This window comes from Meleagris gallopavo, chromosome Z, assembly GCF_905368555.1.
Source record: "Meleagris gallopavo chromosome Z, MGAL_WU_HG_1.1, whole genome shotgun sequence".
NCBI classification, from domain to species: domain Eukaryota; kingdom Metazoa; phylum Chordata; class Aves; order Galliformes; family Phasianidae; genus Meleagris; species Meleagris gallopavo.
In genome coordinates, this window is record NC_139435.1 from 41,629,719 (window position 1) to 41,649,892 (window position 20,174).

Consider the following 20,174-nt stretch of genomic DNA (forward strand, 5'->3'; position numbering starts at 1 on the left):
AACAATATTTAAGACATTTCTACTGTGAACCTTGAACACTCTAAGTAGAGTTTTCTGATTCTCTCTGATTCTGTGATAACCTCCCTCTATCCCATCCACCCCCAGTGTTAAGAAATGAAACATATCTGAAAATTCAGAACCTATTCCCTCAAAGTTCTAAGCATTTTCTTATAGGTGATTCTTGGGACTGAATTATTTGAGAAACCATCAGCTTCTTGAAGCCTAAAACTGTTTCAATAAGGAGCTAATTAGATCAACAATTAAAAAAATGCAAACAGTCAAGAAACTAACACAGAGTCTCTGCCACATAACAGAACTAATTTTTAAAATCTCACTTTCAAAATTATCTTTTTTTGTTTGTTTTTAACTCAGCAAGAGCTAAATCCAGCAAACTCCAAAAACAACAGCAAGCTTGCAGAGTTTAAGTTCCATGAAGTAAACAAACAACTCAGGGCTATCAGTAAGCTGCTTTAGCTAGCAAACAGAACAGAAGCTGAAAAAGAAGAAAGCACTGAGATACAAAATGCGAGCTTCCAATTAAAAGACGGACTTGTACATGCAGGAAATCATTTATTCTCCCTCAGCAGCTGGATTATTTTACAGATAATGGGCCTCAAAAGCTGTGGAAACTTTGACAACTATCTTGTAGTGTCTTAAGAAAAGTGAATGAAGAGTAAAATAAGGTCAAGATCAATTCTTTTTCTAAGCTCATCTGTTAAAAATTCACTACCTAGATGAGAAGGTAGCCGCTGTGGAAAGTAAACTGCAGTATTTAATTGCCTTCTGAGTCAAAGGCAATCAAAGATGGCAATGAATTCTTTAAACAAGCCCAAGAGAGAAAGGGAGAAAAAAGAGTGCAAGTAAAGAAATCCATATATAAATACAGACTATCCATTAAAACCTGCCAAGGTTATCTGATTCTGAATGCTGTAAGTAACGCATGATCTGACTTCGACTTTACCTGGTGAAGCTAGACAAAGCAAGAAATAGATGTTCCTCTCCAACAATAAGCAATAGTGGTTTCTGATTTATCCACATGTTTTCTAGTTCCAATAAATCTTCAGTACAGGTCTTCAGCTGCCCTTTTTGCATATTTTCACATCACTCATATACATGAGGGCTGCTCTGTAAGTAATACCACCTTATTATGCTGGGCCACAAAATCAGAAGCCGATGGTGGTGGTATGACAGCGGGGGTTGAACCTTCCCACTGATATTCCAGGACATTTTGTCACTGTGCAACCAATGGCTGCAGAAGGGCTGTCTAATAAAATAGTCTCTGACACAGAAGTGCGTATAAAGCAAAGATTTGGAATTGAATTCCTCCATGTGGAAAAAAATGGCATCCACTGACATTCATCAACAATTGCTGAACATTTTTGGAGACCAAGTAGCAGATGCCAGAACAGTGAGGCTGTGGGTGATGTGTTTCAGCATCAATGTGTACATGTTGGATGGCTGAATCTTGACTACAGATTTAGAAGATACACCTCTTGCAAAATATTACACTTCAAAAATAAACTTCATATATTGAGACCAGTCTTTGCTACAATTATAATTCACTGTTACATCGCCCTATAGAATAGACATCTGGGTTTCAGCAAATCAGCAGAGCTAAATTCTGCTAACTACTCAGGACTCGGCCATAGTTTTAGTTGCCACAGATACCTGCCCAACTGTGCAGCAAATCGAAGAGGCCTTTACTTCCTCCACTGTCCAATACCAAATTGCCTATTGAGATGAAAATGGCAAATGAGTTACTAAAACTTATTGGTCATGTAGCTGCCATCACTACGACTACCGTAAAGTTTACTACTTTACAGCTTAAAGCAGGCGTATCTAAATCTCTGACAACAGCATTAAGTGCCACATAAAACTAAAATCTTTGCTTCTTCTGGGTAGCTAAGAGCTCCAGAGCTCCAATGAAAAATAATAGAAGAATCCACTCTACAACAGAAGAAAAATGATTGCTGAAAAAGTACAGTTTGCCTGTTCTACACTAAGGTCAGGCAGCGCTATAAATTCCTTGTGTGTCACAGCAGTGTCTGATAGGAAACTCCCAAAACTTTCTTCAAGGAGTTTGGTTATTAAAAATAAGCTTTCTTCAGCATCCTTAATATTTCATCCTCCTGAAGGCATATTATCAGAAACAAACACAAGAAGATGGAGGGAAAAAGGAGAGAGAAATACACGTTTCAGCCCATAAAATACATGTTTTCTCTCAAAGTACTTGTAATATAAAATTCCTGAAGTTCTCTCCAGGGCTTCATTGGGAGCAAGGCAGTACAACAAAGTTTTTACTTTAAAAAAAAAAAAAAAAAAAAAAAAAAAGTATATCTACATCTATATATCTATATCTATCACATGTATATATATATATACACATATGTATATGTATATACATATACATACATACATATACATATACATAAATACACATATACATACATACATACATACATACATACATATATATATATGATGGCAAGTGCATTCTTGCTGCTGTCACTGAATGTTGGTTATAGTTCTAAAGAGCAGCAAATTAGGCAAACCTGAATGAAAGAACTGAATTCCCACTTAGGAACATTAATGTATACATTCAAGTGCAGTAGTCCAATGATCTTGACTGCAGTAACAATGCAAATCATTCTAATAACTTGTTTCTTCTTAGTTGCATGCATCCCAGTTTTTGCACTTAACCCAGCCGTGGAATGGCAGTGCACTCCATCATCAGCTAATAGAATGCAAGAAATTCCACAGGAGGAGCAGAATCAAGGCTAGATAGCTACTAATTCAGCAGCCTGCAGAAGCACTGAATGTGGATTTACTACTGTCACTAACAGGTATCATCAATGGTCTCCCAGAACTGGAACACTTATAAAAGCTAATAAAGTAGCACATGAACTTACTTGGAGTGAAAATGCTCGTAAAGCAGGAATAGGAATTAAGGCAGCCATAAAGAACGCAGTAACATTGCTGATAGATGTAAGGGCTACACTTGCTCCTGTTCGCTTCAAACATTCACCTGTTCTGTCCTGCAAAAACAAAAAAACAAAACAAACAAACAAAAACAACAGCGTATCTTAAAAGTCATGTGAATAAAACAATGTCCTGCAAATGATACGGTCATTCCACAGATACAACACAGCAAATAGTGAAAAATTATTACAAGAAAATTCCAAATGCAATTGCGCATTAAAATACGTCAATAAAAAACACACAAAGAAAATGTCCAGGAGAAAAGCAGATGACACATAAAATACTGGTTTACTTTTTGTGGGTAGAAAACATTATCAAATATGATTCTAGCTTCAAAAGATAAAACTAAATTAATACTGTTATTATATTGAATTATCTGCAATTTGAGAAGGATATATTGTCTAGTGATGGAGTCAATGGATGTTCATCTGTTACCATTTTTCAGACAAAAGAAGCATGCATTAACATCATCTATACATCTTGAAGTATGCAACATAAAAACAACTCCAAACCCAGGAACAACCACTCAGTAAAATCAAGAGAAGCAAGCATAGGAGATTTTCTCAACCAAATAGGTTATAGCAGAGTAGCATTGTAATGTCAGCATGCTGAACCACCTACAAAGAGCACAGGGAAGATACAAGATGCTTGTATATAACAGAATGGGCAAATTTATGTTGTTTTTAAATAATCTGTACTTTGGATATGAAATCTGAACGAAAGATACAAAGGTCAATAAAAGGAAAAGATCAGACAGAAGTGATGACATCTTAGATTTCATAATATGAATGTTATGCTTTGAAATGTCATGGTCAATTATAAAGGATAGGAAAGGAAAACAGAAGAAAAACTCTTAAAATCACAAAGACATAACAAATAAAGGTAACAGATAATAATTTCCTTCTCATTGCTGCTCTAAAACTGTGTCCTTCTATGGAAAGCATTCTACCATTTTAATGTCAGATTCACACTTGAGTTTGTTCTCAAATTTACATTACTGACATTTTGAGTAAACTTTAAGTTATACAAATCAGGGAAAAAACCTCTAAAGAAAAAAAAAGCAACGTTTTTTTTTGTTGTTGTTTAAAATCATTACTAATTCATTATTAATTCAGTATCTTTCCCTATAGGAAGACTTTTATTTCACCCTAACTCCCCACTTTCTCATTACCTCGAATGGAATTCTCTTATTCTGTCCTGTTTCACTAAATGCATGAGCTAGAAGGAAAACATCATCTACACCAACTCCGAGAGCAAGAAAAGGCAGAACCTTGGGGAAAAAACAAAACAAGTAAAAACAATGACTCTTGTTTTATGATCTACCATGCAGCTGGCTATTACATGGTTAGTTGAAGTAACTTTATGCTTTTGACTTACACAGAAAAAAAGTATACAGAATCTAATAATTATATAAATCACTGAGTATCTGTCTTTTTCTTTAATATTATTTGGCATCATGATCACTTAATTTCTCACAGCTCAAGTTACTAAATAGGAAAAAAGCACAAGTGTAAAACAGCAATACAAATAACTTGGTAATTAATTTTCCCCAAAGATTCATATGTGTTCATTCACTAACAAAGTACTAGTAATCAGACTTTTGGCTCCTAAATACCTGAGTTGTGGCAGCATTAAAGGAAATTCCAATCAGTGAGCACAGACCCAAGCCTGCAGCCACTGACAGTGCAACCAACAAGACTCCTGCCAGCCCCACGGCACCTTGAGACTTGGCACAGTCCCACCTCAGCATTGTTAAACAGGCGTAGGCAAGCTGATATGAAGAGTTAGGGTGAGGGGAAAAGGGGAAGAAAAAAAAAAAAGCAAAGTATTAGAATAGATCATTTTTCAGAAGTGATAACCCTCTCTTCCACACACATCTTTACAAGCATTTTTAAACAGAATAAACACATTGGATATTTTACGCTGAAGTGACAAAACTTTACAAATAGCAAGTTTTTTTTAAGTACGAAAAAACTGCTCTGGACTATTGACTGGTAAGAATGAAGATATTTAAACCATGCACTACTTCTAGAAACAATTAAATAAATGTAATTTGTTTTATTACCATTAATAAGTATCCACTAGCTACTCTGATAACACTGACATCAGAAAACGACTTTAGGATGTCATCCAAGGTAGTTGTAGTAAAGGAAAGCACCTTCTGAGTAGAGTTTTGTGCAACACTTTGATGAACAACCTAGGAATAGAAAAATAAAAGAGCAGTTGTGTGTAAATTAAAAAAAAAAAAAAAAAACCACCAAAAATATTTTCTACAGCAAACACCTGAAACTGTTTTTGCCTTCATGTTCCTGTTATAGCATAAACCTTACACAAGAGATTTCACTGATTCTAGATGAAGTATGTTCCATAACTACTTCCTGAAAGGTCCTGTTTATCAAGTAAGAATCTGCATGCTTTAGAAAAGTCTACTGTATTCACAGATGATTTCAATTTCAGCGTAAATGTTTTCTCTTTCCATAACTTTGCTGTTGAGTAAGTCTTGCTTTTAATCCAAGGCCAGCATGCTCTTCAGAACACTCCTCTTTCCCCCACGGCAGGGCTATTTCACAAAGGTCAGAAGCAGCACAGAAGAGGTCACAGTTTGGGACACAAAGGCCAGTCACCGTCACATGGCCTCCCCACCCGGACTGTTGATGGGAGAACAATTGATGGCTAGCTAATATTTTCCAGACACCTTTAGAATAATCATTCTGACCAATTGCTTTTAAATTCCAAGTAGCTCTTCAGTTCCTTCTCACTCTCAGCAAAGCAGACATGTTCAAGACACCAAACAGTAAAGTCTTCCTGGCTTCACAAATGTGAATAACCAAGCAGCTTCTCAATTAAAAAAGAGACTAAATCAACTTCAAACTGGGAGGGAACAACTCAGTTTTAGTTAAGCATCTTGTTTGAAGGAATACTATAATAAGCTATAGCAAAGGACAGTGAATCTCAATAAGATTTTATACTATGGTATCTAGGTTATTTTCAGTTTTACCTCAACATACATCCTCTGCCAGGCTTCTAGGATTGCTGCTGCTTTATCCTCATTCCAGTTGATATGTGAAACGTATTCATATCCCTTGAAGTGCTCATACATTTGCTTAGGAGTCATTAACTGAAACATGGTTTGCAAAGCCTGGGCACTGTAACAGAGAAATAAGAGGAAGAAGAGGCATAAAATTTCAGTATTTTCAGTAAATTATTTTAATGGCATGAAATCCCAAATGAGAGCTTAATAGCAGCTCGTAGGAGTTCCTGATTTTATAGAGCACATATTCATATTAAAATTGAATAAAGTATAATTATTCTAACTATGTATCTGGTGCAGCTGTATAGGTCTTTTAAGTACTGAGGTTAAACTTAGTTTCATTGAAGTTTATTTTACCATTATTCTTTTATAGGATCACTTTGGGGAGCAAAGAATGTAACTTTACAAATCAATTATAAGGATCATGATTAAAGGATAACATATTACTGTGCAGATGACACAACAATTATTTCTACAAGATCTTGTAAAAGCCATTGGCAATTTGTCATTTGAAAACCTTGGTCTTCTTTAACCATTCGAGAGAAATGTCTTACTTAACTCCTGGCGTCCAGCAAACTGGGAGGAGTACACAATGGCAACAATTATCCATGGCAACTTCCCACAACATGCAAATGTATCCAACAATTTTAGAAGCTTAAGGAGCTACATTATTTTTCACTAAAAGCATATTCTTTGGCTTAATTGGTGAAAGATTTACTGCAAATAATTCTTCAATGTTTGGTGGAAATGTAAATAAAAGTTCATAATCCATAATTAAGACTTCCAATAAAAAACACCTATATTAAATACGTGATAATTGTGCTTCATTTAGCTTGCTATGTCCTATATTTTTCAGAATGGTTGTCTCGCAGGCTTTTTCCTCCACTGAAGTCCTGACTTCCATGACTTCTTTAAAAAGTCTAAAAAAGTATTTTATCAGTCAAAAATACATTCAAGATGTAATAACATAAAGAGTATACTTTTCTCCATATTGATTGTAAACAAAAAGCTTAGTTTGAATTTTGAGAAAAGTAAAATAAGTGAGTACTTTACCTGTATTTTCCCCCCTTTTTCCTTTGACAGTATTTCAAAAAATGCTCAAAGTTGTTTGGTGTTTCAAACACTGTTCAATGTTTTATACATACATGCCAAACAACAAAGCTGCCAGGAAAAAAAAAAAAACTATTTCTGAGAAACATACATTATCATTCTGAGGTTAGACGCAGGAAGCAGTGATGCCAATTAAACAATCATCTAATCACTGTTTTAAGTTCTGCTTTCTTGAGACACGCATTTCTTCCTAAAAGGATTCATAATACATATGAAGGATAAAAACATGTGCCCCAATAACAAACTCTAACGGGGAAAAACTTTAAAATTTCCTTTAACCATTTGTTTCTTTACCTGACAAGTTTACCAGAACTGTTCTTGACCGTACCACCTATAATTAACTCTTCCTGCCAATGCATGTATTTTCTTGACAGTCCGTAGCATCCACCACTCAAAACAAGGGCTACATCAAGAGGCTAGAAAAAGTTATAAAGAAGAAATTGATCAGTAGCATAACTTCAGACAAACCTGTACCATAAATCAAAATCCTCCCCAATAAAACATATAAACAAGCACAAGAAAACTTACTTTGGTAGAATTTTTATTGGGAGCTGTGATTGGGCAATCAGGATCAGCAGGATTCAGGCAAGGTCGATCCATATAACCATGACCAACCTCTGCTTTATTCAGCATTTCTTCCCAGCTCTCCACTTGGTAGTTTATTTTCTTTAACTCTTCCAAGAATTCTAAGGGGTCAAAGTTGATCCACTGCAAAGGAGGCTTCCCTCTGCAAAATAAATCGGGGAGGAATTATTAAAATAAAGGAAGACAAAAGAAGTACTGAAACAAACATACTTACATTTGCACAAATAATTGAGGGTTATTTTATTTTTTAAAGTATGTTTGTTTTCTAAGTTATTACTTTTGCTGATAAGGCTGTTTCATACAAAATAAGGCATATTTTAATTATATTTGTTTATGTACTTTTCTCGTAGCCTTGCTGTTATTTAAAATAAAAAATTCAGGTTTTACAAAGTTATTGCATAAGATACAATATATTCACAAGCAAAGGAAAACAAATTATCAAGCACCTAAATAATAAAAAAGCAGCCAACTGCTGCTTCATAGAATTAGGGGGAGGGGAGAAGGAAAGAAAAGAGGGGGCTGAAGAAAGAAAGCCTTTCTCATAGTATCAGATTACTTCTTACAACTCTAATAATCATCTTGCAGATGTAATCAATCAATACAGCTGATCTTTGTTTATCTATAACAATACTTTCCTTCAAATGCCCTGACAGCTTGACTGTTGACTAGCAAGCTCTCCTGCTACCATAGCTGCCATTACTATCACTGTCACGTTTCCTACCCCCCACTTCTGAATTTGTGATTGTGAACAGATTTTGGCGGCCTTATTCTGCGGTTCAAACCACACTGTATCTGCTTAACCAGGCTTAAGTCATTATTCCAATCCGCCCAACCAGAGAACACAAACCCAGTATATTTCCCATCTAGAAATGTACACTAAAGGTTATGAAATAGCCATTGCAAATTGCTTTTACAGAGACAGACAAACCAGAACAGAAACAATAACTCAAAGGCTAACTCTTGCATAATTAACAGAAAATGCTTGTGCATATCAACAATTAACTGTTTGAAGGATTCAGGGCATATAATATCACACTTGTAAATTGTGAGAAACCACCCATTGAAGATGCTATACATGGTTTCCTTAATGATCTTATTAGCAAAGGATTTGGTTTTTTGTTCCTTAGGAAGATCTGAGATTTAACCCCAGAAATTTTCTTAGAAATAAAATTTTCAATTAATCAATGTTATTTGTAAATTAAGAAAAAAAGAGACAAGTTGATTTCTAAAAGAAGCATAAAGCCCTTAAAGCTCCGATTGAGCACTCAGAGCTTCTTCTGCATGCTAGCAGAGTGAGAAAAAAAATACAGAAATCTAATTGATTCCTACATATCATCTTACAGAAACAAAAATATATTTGTTCAATTAAAAAAAAAAAAAGTCCATGCATATTTTCAGTAGAGACACTGTAATTTTATTTTTCTGTTAAACCAGAATATCAATGAACAGTCAGAATGCAACCCAAAATCATACATAGTTACAGAATTAAAATTAGTCAGACTAGAAAGTTAAATAAAAGCATGCTTACAATAGATAGGCAGTTCCCGACTGTAGCTTTGCTCCCTCCCAGAAGCAGTCCAAAGGAGTGATAATTAAGCAAGGATAAAGATATTCTATAATCTGTCAAAATGAGAAGTGGTAAATATACAGTTAGACTAAGAATATAATCTAAGCAGCATAAGTTGAATTATGATTATGAGAAAAAGCTTACAACTGCTACGCATACCTGGTCCATGTAACCTGCTTCTGTGATGAGTTCTCCTGATTTATAACATAAATGTTCCAACTTCCATTGTCTGTAATAAGAAGAAAGAACAAATATTTTTCTTCCACAATAACTGAAAAGTTATCTTTTAAATGTAACATACATTCAAAATAACAACATATCCTCACTTATTAGCTTCAAGTAGCAAACCACTGAGGAAGGCAAATTTTATTCAATGTAATATACCACATCTCACATAAAAAATTCCTTTTGTAGTTATAAAATAAATATTTTTGTTTCAGTTGTTCTAAATGCTCTCTGTAAATAGAGCTGCTTTTGGGTGAGCAGATGGTTGACGCGATTAAAAGGGACAGAAATTTGACTTCATATAAATGAGGCCACTTGTGACTTCAGTTATCATTCAGTGATGCAACCAAAAGACAACTCACCTTGAGGCTCAGAGGACTAGAACATTCCTAAACTGACTCACATACAGGGAAAGAAAAGGAAAGAAACCATCAGGTTTTCTCCCTCCCTTTTTTGGCTGTATTACAAATTCTACTGATGTGACTTCTGGCACTTCAACCCAAAGCAGGAGCCAGGTAAATGCTAACTGGAGCCTGAGCACAAGCTGACTCAGGCATCAGCTGGATATGCTGAAAAGATATCCTGGAAGATAATGGGTTTCATGCCTCAGAGAGCATCCCTAGGCACATCATCATATAAGCAATAACCCTGGAAGAACCACTTTTCAGGGAGATATCTCTGTAGTCCAAAGCTGGTACCCTTGTAAGGCACACTTTTAGCATTTGCTGTTGTTGGATACCACACAGCTCCCAGTCTTCTGTATGTGCACATAGCCACTCTGAAGTTCAACTCTACTATGACTACCTATGTTACTGAATTACTGTTATTCCATCTGCTGACACTTCTCACAAATTTTCACAAACTACTGGAACAACAGTAAACTGTATTAATGTTTAGAGTCATTATGTGATTCAGTGTGGTGTGTCAGTGAATGAATACATCTCTAACACAGAAAGCTTTTCGATATTAACATACCATCAGTAAGATTTTACACTGGAACATAACATCACTTCTTAAGGAAGACAACTGCTGAATATTGTAGAAACGCTCACAGAAACACATTTTCAGAATCTCTTCCAAAACTACTTACCAGGGGCAGACAAATCAGAAAGTCCTAAAACAAAAGCTCAAAAATTCGAATCACTTAGAAATATGTGGAGGGAAAAACAAGTACAGTTTTCAGTAGTTACTTATCACCAAGAAAACTTTTGCTTATCTGCTTACCTGTTGTACATATAAACATGTACTCTGCTGGCCTGAAGTGCAGAGTCAAGGTGCTGTCGGAGTGCTTCTGTTGTTAGTACATTAGTTCCATCTTCCTGTGGAGTCTGAATCATGAGCTGGGGGTTAAACATGGCCTCTTCTCCAATCTTCTGCCGTGTGTAGTTTAACTCCCGACTCACTCGTCCACCAACTGATGTAAAAAAAGTTTTGAATTAGCCAAAATTCGCTTATTTGTGACCAAGATAACCATCCTCTAGTCAGAAAAGCTATGGTCCATGCATGGACTAATCTACCTCACGAAGATCACAGAGTAACTAAAACTAGTAAGAAATTTACTTTAGTAATACTGCAAAGATCATACTCCTTATTAAAGCTCCCACTGTACTATAATATTGATGTGCAAACCAAAACCTCAAACAAAATTTTTTTCTATGTTATAATTGATTTTCCTCATGTAAATATGAAAAGAAAAAAAAAAACCCACAACTTTTTCCTTTTCTTATTGAGTGCAATCTCAGTAAGTTTTCTGACAACACCAAGCTGACTGGTGCAGCTGACACAAAGGGACCAGGAAAAGCTCAAAAAGTGGGCACATTAGAATCTAATGAAGTTCAACAAGGCCAAGTGCAAGATGTTGCACCTGGGTCAAGGCGATTCCAGATGTGAGTAGAGAATGGAAGAAGAACTCCCTCAGAGCAGTCCAGAGGAGAAGGACTCAGAGATCCTGGTGGACAAAAAACTGGCCATGAGTCAGCAGTGTGGCTTACAGCCCAGAAGGCTAACAGTATCCTGGGCTGCATCAAAAGAGGGGCGGTCAGCAGGAAGAGGAAGGGAGCACCCAATCTGCTCTACACTTTTTGAGGACCCATCTGGAGTAGTGTCCAGGTCTGGGGTCCCCAGCATAGGACAGCTGTTGGAGTGGGTCCAGAGGAAGGTCATGAAGGTTATCAGTGGGCTGGAGCACCTCTCCTGTGAAGGAAGGTTGAGAGACTGGCCTTGTTCAGCTTGAAGAAGGCTCCAAGGAGACCTCATTGTGGCCTTCCAGTACTTGAGGGGAGACCAGAAGCAAGAGGGGACACAACTTTTAACGTGGTCTGACACTGAAAAGACAACGGGGAATGGCTTTAAATTAAAAGAGGGGAAATTCAGTTTAGATGTTAGAAAGAAATTCTTTGTCAAAGGGTAGTGATGCACTGGCACAGGCTGCCCAGAGAAGCTGTGGATGCTCCATCCCTGGAGGCATTCAAGGCCAGGCTGGATGGGGCTCTGAGCAGCCTCAGGTGGTGAGGGGCAGCCCTGCCCACTGCAAGGAGTCAGGAGTAGATGATCTTTAAGGTCCCCCAATCTAAGCCATGCTGTGATTCTACAACTTGTTTGAATCAGATCAAATACTTCTTTGTCACAAATACTTACACTTGTATGAATAGATTGCTCCAATAGCACATTTCAAGAAAAATGGCTTTGATTTATACCCTTCTCCTAAATAATCTGGCAAAGTCAGAAGCAGAATGTTTTTCGTCAGTTAAAAAAGTGAGGGGAAAAACAGTAGGTGATCAGTGCTATTTCTTCCAAATAAAAAAGAAAAAATATCAAGTTAATATTAAGAGAATTAGCTTTGAATTAGCAGAAAGAACCATCTTTTGTGTACTTGCCCCAGTAGTTCTGCACCTGCATAAGACTCTGTGATGCAGGATACAATGAATATGCAGTGACTCTGTTCAGTTCATTTGATATGAACAGAGTGCTTCATATCAAAACACTGTTTTAAAATAGGAAAGGAAAAGGCAGCAGGAAACTGCAAAGTAGACAGGCTCAGGAGGGAGCTATATTCATTTTTTTTTGCCAGAAGTATTACATAAAAATGGAAAATTATCTTCCCACTCAGAGATCAGCTACAGATTGTACACTTTATACAATCTCCTATGTACTCTAACAAGTGCATGGAAGGGTGAGGAGGGCGATTAATTCAGCTGACTAACTGAATTGAGACCACATTCCGATGAGGAAGACTAAAATACAATAAACACCTGTTTTCACCTCTGACGTCCAAGCTACAAACCTGCTTTGTTACATTTTTTTCTGTTCCACTCACCTTGGGGAATTCTGCAACAGTGTGAAGAGAAATTAGACATGCACATCTATGTCCTCCTAGGACATATATTGATCTGTAACTAGCTGGCAATGTGGGAGATGGCACTCTCAAGTCTGAACAAGACAGGAACATACTTCCTAAATAAGGGGCCCTCAACCTATGCATACACTATATCCCTAAGGCTAAGTGGACCACCAGGAAAGAAACTGGGCATGGATAAACCTGTCAGAATCAGACCATCGACAACTAAACCATATCATCATGTTGGCATGAGGCATTACTTAATTTCTAGATCATTACTTCTTTGAAAAAGTATTTCCGCAACATGCTCCATTTTCTCAGTTTGTCATTTGTGGCATTATCTCTTTCACGTCAAGTAATAATGGTCAGCTTGCGGCAAGAAAACATAGAAATAAAAGTAGAACTTCCTCACCTAGATTCCCTTTATAACTTCCTAACATCCCTTTTACCGCTGCATATGCATGAAACAAAAAAACAAACAAACAAAAAAGTTGCTTAACTGTATCACAAATAAAACGCTAGAAACAGCTAAGATTTTGCCTCAGATGTTTTCACTGTGTATAAGCAGCACAATCACAGCTAAATACAGATTCAAGTTAACCTTCATATGAAACAGTAACCATAGACTGAAAGTTAGTTTGCACACCCTTGTTTCATATTTGTCATACCTCCTTGTGGGAGATTTTTATTTAATCCCAGCACTTTCACTCAACAACCTAAAGTTCATGATCTCTGCTATCTTTCTCTCCCATCCAGGACTGTTATGATGCATTAATAAAATTTGCTCTTTCTTACAGGAATACAGAGAGGGAGCAGAGAACCATGCTTACCCTAACCTGTGTGTCATGGAACCAGAGCTTCTTCTGCAGTCTTTCACACAGCAAGCATTTCAGAAGACTAAATACCTTTCTCCCTCTTTGTGTCTCTGTGCCACCAAAGACCCAACCTTTATTAAGACCCAATTTTATGAGGATTGTGGACTCCATCAGTACCAGAAGTAGATGTTTATATCTTCTCTCCCATTCTGCTCACATTTTACTTTTGAATTTAGCTAGAACTTGAAACAACAAATCATACGTCATGCAAGACAAAAGCCGACATTCCTATCTCTGCTGAAAGTGACCAACTGTTTACTATCAACAGAAACAATTGCTTCCTAATCAAGGTCCAGTCAAACCACATTAACTCCACAGAACAAGGTAGATTTAACTAATCAAAACTGCATCACACAAGTCAGCCAACTGAACAGCAGCTGTTTCCCCCCCCCTTTTTCATTCAAAATAGGAATAGCAAAACCATCCAGGAACATGGGCTTATATTCCAGAACTCAACAGTAGGTCTTTTCTGCATTTTTATTAAGGCATTACACCATTTTTATTATTTGACAGGTCTATTATGTTCATTTACTCTGCCAAATAAAGCAAAGATAACTCCAAGGGCAAATACAGATACTTTACACAATGTAACAGTCATATACAAAGAAACTGTAAACTTGCAGAAGAAAATTCTGACTACCAAAGACACAATTATGTGAGAAAACTTATAGGACAAATGATGTATTGGAAAATAAAACCAATGAATAAAATGGTCATATTTTGTGCTTTTCCTTCATGGGCTCTGTTTGCTTATATTTGGTGACAACAGTACCAAAAATGCAATGGAGTTCTGTTGTATACATGACATAGAGTACCAATATTTCTGATTTTGTTCACTATCAAAGACAGAACTATTTCCCTCTAACATCTTGGTGACAAAACTCATACTTCATTCTCCTTTTTTGATATATGAGAAATCACTTAATAGCACTTAAGTCCTTCATTATCTGAGTTAATGCCCAGTCAGCTGAGCTGGTGGCACAAATGCCTGCAAGCTGTAGCACTGATTTAAATAACAGTTCTGCACATTGTCTCAAGGTCAGTGGTAATACAAGGCAGTAGTTTGTACACTATCCTTCAAATGGAGTCAACAGATTTAGCTGTCTTTCTACTCAAAATGATACCATGTTTTCTGCAAAATTTAGCTAACAAGAAAAATTAAAAAAAAGAAAAAAATATCAAGACACAATAATAATAACAGTGTCCTGGAACCATATCTCAGTTAATATTAACAGTTTCTAATGCTTAAACATGCGTGTGAAGGCTAGTGTTCAACTGAAGACATTTTTCTTGCCATCACCTTTGTTGATAGGCATTGCTTCTTGCCTGAACAGCTTTTCCACAAAACAGAAGAGCATCTCCACTTGTCCCCATACCAATATACTCCAGTCTGTCAGCCTCCTGTACCACTGAACATGCTGCTGCTTCTCTTGAACTTCCCAAAGACTTTATCAGAAGCTGGGGAAGGTACAGAATGCTTTTCCACTTCCCAAGGGTATCAAGAGAGCAGTAACCATCAGCAAGCAACCACCATCTCTCTCTCCCCCAAGAGCAATGAGCAGCTCTTAGCTACAGTTAGGTAGTAACAAGTTTTAGTCGTTCTTAACTTGAGGCAGACCTGAACCTATGACCTGTAGGTGGAAGGCTCCATATCCCATTACCAAGTTCTGGGTCACATTAAAATGTTCTGGTGCATCTTAAGTGAAAAGCAACCGTAAAACCAAAACTGCTTCCGTCTAGTACACATTTGCACAATATTGATGCACCCTCAAATGACACAAGAGTGAAAACATATTTGATTTTTTTACAGCTTCTTATAGGATTTCCAATGACAAGTCTTTCAACTGATGTACTCATTTCTACTACAAATGTTGCTGTCTTACATATGTATTTCCCATGACTAGCATTCAAAATGATATTTCGGTATATTTGTATTATCTTAACATGCTCGTAACATGCAATTTGCTACTGCAAACTGCAGTCTCTTCCATGCTGAGCACTTTCAAGAACAAATCTGACTTCTGCTATGCTAAGAGACTGATCCTAAATGAAGCAATATATGATAGCTAAAAACCACTGTTCGCTAATTAATGGTCTGTTTGTTCAAAAGGTGTAAATGCTTCTTTTTTGGAATATATTATGATGTTCCATTTCAGGCTCCTGAACTGCAACATACAGCCTGAGGGTTTTCTGGTTTTTTTTCAGACGCCTACACAACCTGAATAAACCATTCAATAGTTACCTTGTACATGACTGTGCAGCAACCACCTTAGCAGAGAGCAAGTTCCCTCTAAAAAAAGAATATTCCTTAGAGCCAGCAATCGGGATAAAAACGTTTGCCTGGCACTGTGGAGTGACAAGACTTTGAGAAACTGAAGTCAGTATTTCCAGAAATAGTACTGGTCTAGGGACCTAAGTTCTTCTGTGGCCAGTCTGAACTGCATGAATGATACAAAATTTTCTGGAAACCTCCCCTTCTAAAGACTTCCAAAGAGTGTCACATGAATACATTTTTCCAGGATTGTTTACATGAGCCATGAGATCACTGCCTGAGGGACACCTGCAGCCATCACATACCTCCAGCACACTCCCTCCTGTCACCAGAACAAGATCTCTCTCTGGCCTGACTGATGTTGAGAACTTTCTTTTGCTCTTCTTCCTCACCAAGTCTCTCTTTTTGCTGTTCCCATACGCTATTTCTATTACATGTGTAATGGTATATTGCTCAAAAATTGCTGTTTGGAAGAAGTTTCAGTCCATTACAATGAAAGGCAAAAGAGCCAAACTGCCACAGCTTCAGCTCCCTGTCTTAAATGTTTATCAGGATAGAAATATTTGTGCCGGTCATGTAATAGAACGCAGTACCTAAGAAAAATCACACAGGATTGAATAAAGAAAAGGAGAGTTGAGCTTTCTGGCAGATACGAAGACTGCCCTACCTCTTATTGGGCACAGAAAAATAACAGCCTTTTGATTTAAAGCTTCCTGTTGCTCTTAAAGGAGCCTGTGCATGCTGCTTGCTCATCATGTTCTTTGTCAGTTGTAGAATACAGTTTTTCTGCACACAGAAGTACTACTCAGCATCTTCATTTTTCCTGACAGAAGTGGGTAAGGTGGCAACTTCTTCAGAATTTACTTGCAAAGTACAGGGGTTCTGGAGGGACTGCACTGCATTTTCATTGAAAATTCTAATGAGGCTAATGAGGGGTCTTGTCAGACTATTAGGATTGCATTTCAAAATTTTTTATTACCTGCACCGATTTTTTTTTAATGCTCATTTATTTAATAATGTAACATAAAACTTTAAAGGAAATGATGCGTTTGCAAGAGCTGGAATGTAGGGGTAAGATAGCATCCTAAAGAGATTACATGGTCATTTAGTGGACTGCTCCAACAGCTCAATGAAAAATTATGATCTTTATCCTGCAATTAATTAAACATGACCTATGCTAGGCACTGGACTACCGTCAGTCAGAAACATCCCACTGTATCTAGGTTTTCTTACACCGCTTTTGCTCTGCTGAATACACATGCCTGCATTTATATCTCTCACATGGAATAACAACAATTGCGCCTGTGCAGGTTAAGGCTGCCAGCACTATCCCATTTCCTTTTCCAACATCCAGGTAACAATCCACACTTTTCTCTCCCCTCTCATGCTAATGTCCAAAAAAATGACATCAGCATAACACAATATAAAGACTCTATCATCTTCAATCTCCTCAAGGACCACTGGCTTCTAGAAAAATCTAGAAGCAAAGTGATTATCTCAATCATTTCTGCTTTAAAAATATATATATATTTTTAAAAAGATTATTGACTACAAATGCAAAAAAAAAAAAAAAAAACCAGTTACAAAAAGCAAAAGCACTTCAAAACAATGCTTTTTACTTCCCGAGATGTCATAAGTTACTTCTCACAGATGATAGCAATGACTCCAGCATTGCTATTACAAATTTCATTACTGCTGACATGACTATTAATAGCAAAAATAAAAACACACATCAAAGATGGCTCTTAATTCAGCCAATTTGACAAAGTTTAGAACAGTGACAAGGATACAAAGCTGTCTGCAGGCTCAGAAAGACAGCCCAGCAACAGCTGCTGTAGACTGCAGTGGAAAACTTTTCCTCCAATTTTAGAGACTAAAATGTTTTATTTGCAAAAATCAAATAAAGATTATTCTACATGTATGCAATGGTATCAGCCATAGGTAGAATATATATTTACATTATTTCTAACTAGGTAAAATTCATAGATCACAAAAGAAGTTATTTATGTGCTGATGCACTTTTGGTTGGTGTCTCTCTGGGTTGGGACATTGCAAATACAATAAAAAAACAACAAACTGAACAAGTTCAACAGTACAACTTGAAAAGAAAAAAAGAAAATAGAAGCTTTGAAATGTACAAGAATATACAAAACAGAGAAAACGGTACAAACTTTCCAATTAAATACAAAATGCAGTAGCTGCTTACTGAGCTGTGACACATGTCCTTGGTAACAGGATATGAGCTGCTCACCTCTGGGTCATTGGTTCTAATCAAGTCAGGAACAACAGTGACCACAAGTTGTTTACCATCTGACAGCTGTTTTGCTAGCTTGTGAAATGAGTCGTTGGTCTCAGTCCACTTCCTAACAGGTGTCCATATTATAGAAAACCACCATCACAGTTGCTATCCTTGTTGACCACCTCAACAAAGAGATGGAGCAATGAATGGAGAGTAAAGAGTCCTTTCTTCCAAAAGCATGGCTCCTACGAGTCAGAGCTGAGCCACAAGTTTTGGTGGAGAAGCCCAATAATTGAATTTTTGGGGTGAAGTATCAGAGGAATAAGGGACCATAGATTCTGCTGCTTCCTAAAAATCAAGGAGGCAGGTACATTGGCCAGAAGAGACAGGTCAAAGTGAGTGTACCTCCTTTGGTAAATGTAAAAGGAGAACTGGCTTCAACAGACAGAAAAAAGGCTGAGGTACTGAATGAGTTCTTTGCCTCGATCTTCACTGGTGGCCAGGATTCCAGTACTTCTCACGTCTCTGAGCTCTGCATCCTTAAACCTCTAGGTGGAGATCGGGGCGGTAAATCCCCTCCCCCACTACGAGGGCAGAGCAAGTCCGAGACTCCCTCATGAGACTGAATGTGTACAAGTCTAAGGGACCGGATGGGTTGCATCCCAGGGTTCTGAAGGAGCTGCCTGAGGTGATTGCCGAGCCACTCTCCGTCATATTCAAAAAGTCGTGGCTGTCAGGTGAGGTCCCGGATGACTGGAGGAAGGGTCACACTGATCCCATTTACAAGAAAGGGAGCAAGGAGGACCCAGGGAACTACAGACCACTGAGTCTCACCTCTGTGCCTAGGAAGATCATGGAACAGATCCTCCTGGATAACATGCTTGATCACATGAGGAATGAGCATGTGATCCGAGACAGCCAGCACAGCTTCACCAGGGAAAGGTCATGCTTGACCAAACTGGTGGCCTTCTGAGATGGAGTGACAGCATTGGTGGACAAGGGGAAAGCGACCGATGTCGTTTACCTGGACTTGAGCAAGGCCTTTGACATGGTCCCCCACCACATCCTTATCTCCAAATTGGAGGGATGTGGATTTGATGGGTGGACCACTCGATGGATAAGAAATTGGTTGAAAGGCCACAGACAGAAGGTGGCCATCAATGGCTCTATGTGCAGGGGGGGCCGGTAACGAGCGGCGTCGCCCAGGGGTCTGTCATGGGACCGGTGCTCTTTAACATCTTTATCAGTGACATCGACAATGGAATCAAGTGCACCCTCAGCAAGTTTGCTGACAACACCAAGCTGAGTGGTGCAGTTTATATGGTTGAAGGAAGGGGTGCCATTCAGAGGGACCTCGACAAGCTGGAGAGGTGGGCCCAGGTGAACCTGATGAGGTTCAACACGGCAAAGTGCAAGGTTTTGCACTTGGGCCAGAGGAATCCCAGGCATCCATACAGACTGGAAGGAGCAGTCCTCGAAAGTAGCCCTGTGGAGAAGGACCTGGGGGGTCTTGATAGATGAGAAGCTTAACATGAGCCAGCAATGTGCTCTTGCAGCTCGGAAAGCAAATGGTATCCTGGGCTCCATCAGAAGAGGGGTGAGCAGAAGGGACAGGGAGGTGATTGTCCCTCTCAACCCTGCTCTTGTGAGGCCACATCTGGAGTACTGTGTCCAGGTCTGGAGCCCCCAGTACAAGAAAAACAGAGAGCTGTTGGAGAGGGTCCAGACGAGGGCCACAAAGATGATCAGGGGACTGGAGCACGTGGCCTATGAAGACAGGCTGAGGGAGTTGCGCTTGTTCATTCTGGAGAAAAGAAGGCTGCAGGGTGATCACTGCAGCCTTTCAATACCTAAAGGGAGCCTACAAACAGGAGGGGAATCAACTCATTGAAAGGACTGATAACTGCAGGACAAGGGGAAATGGTTTTAGGTTGAGGGAGAGAAGATTTAGGTT

The 20,174-nt window shown here is 38.1% G+C and overlaps 1 protein-coding gene across 3 annotated transcripts in view; it reads right to left on the bottom strand.

The window, feature by feature from the left end:
- PTCH1 (patched 1) overlaps positions 1-20,174 on the bottom strand; it is a 65,898-nt gene that overhangs the window by 30,151 nt on the left and 15,573 nt on the right. For all 3 annotated transcript variants that reach the window (XM_085213057.1, XM_085213056.1, XM_085213058.1), the window contains 10 exons: positions 10,722-10,911; positions 9,432-9,501; positions 9,234-9,325; positions 7,649-7,847; positions 7,415-7,536; positions 5,978-6,125; positions 5,045-5,176; positions 4,595-4,750; positions 4,151-4,249; positions 2,910-3,035 (listed from right to left, as the gene is read on the bottom strand). In XM_085213057.1, the coding sequence (XP_085069183.1) occupies positions 2,910-3,035; positions 4,151-4,249; positions 4,595-4,750; positions 5,045-5,176; positions 5,978-6,125; positions 7,415-7,536; positions 7,649-7,847; positions 9,234-9,325; positions 9,432-9,501; positions 10,722-10,911 (1,334 nt within the window). The remainder of the gene's footprint in view (positions 1-2,909; positions 3,036-4,150; positions 4,250-4,594; positions 4,751-5,044; positions 5,177-5,977; positions 6,126-7,414; positions 7,537-7,648; positions 7,848-9,233; positions 9,326-9,431; positions 9,502-10,721; positions 10,912-20,174) is intronic.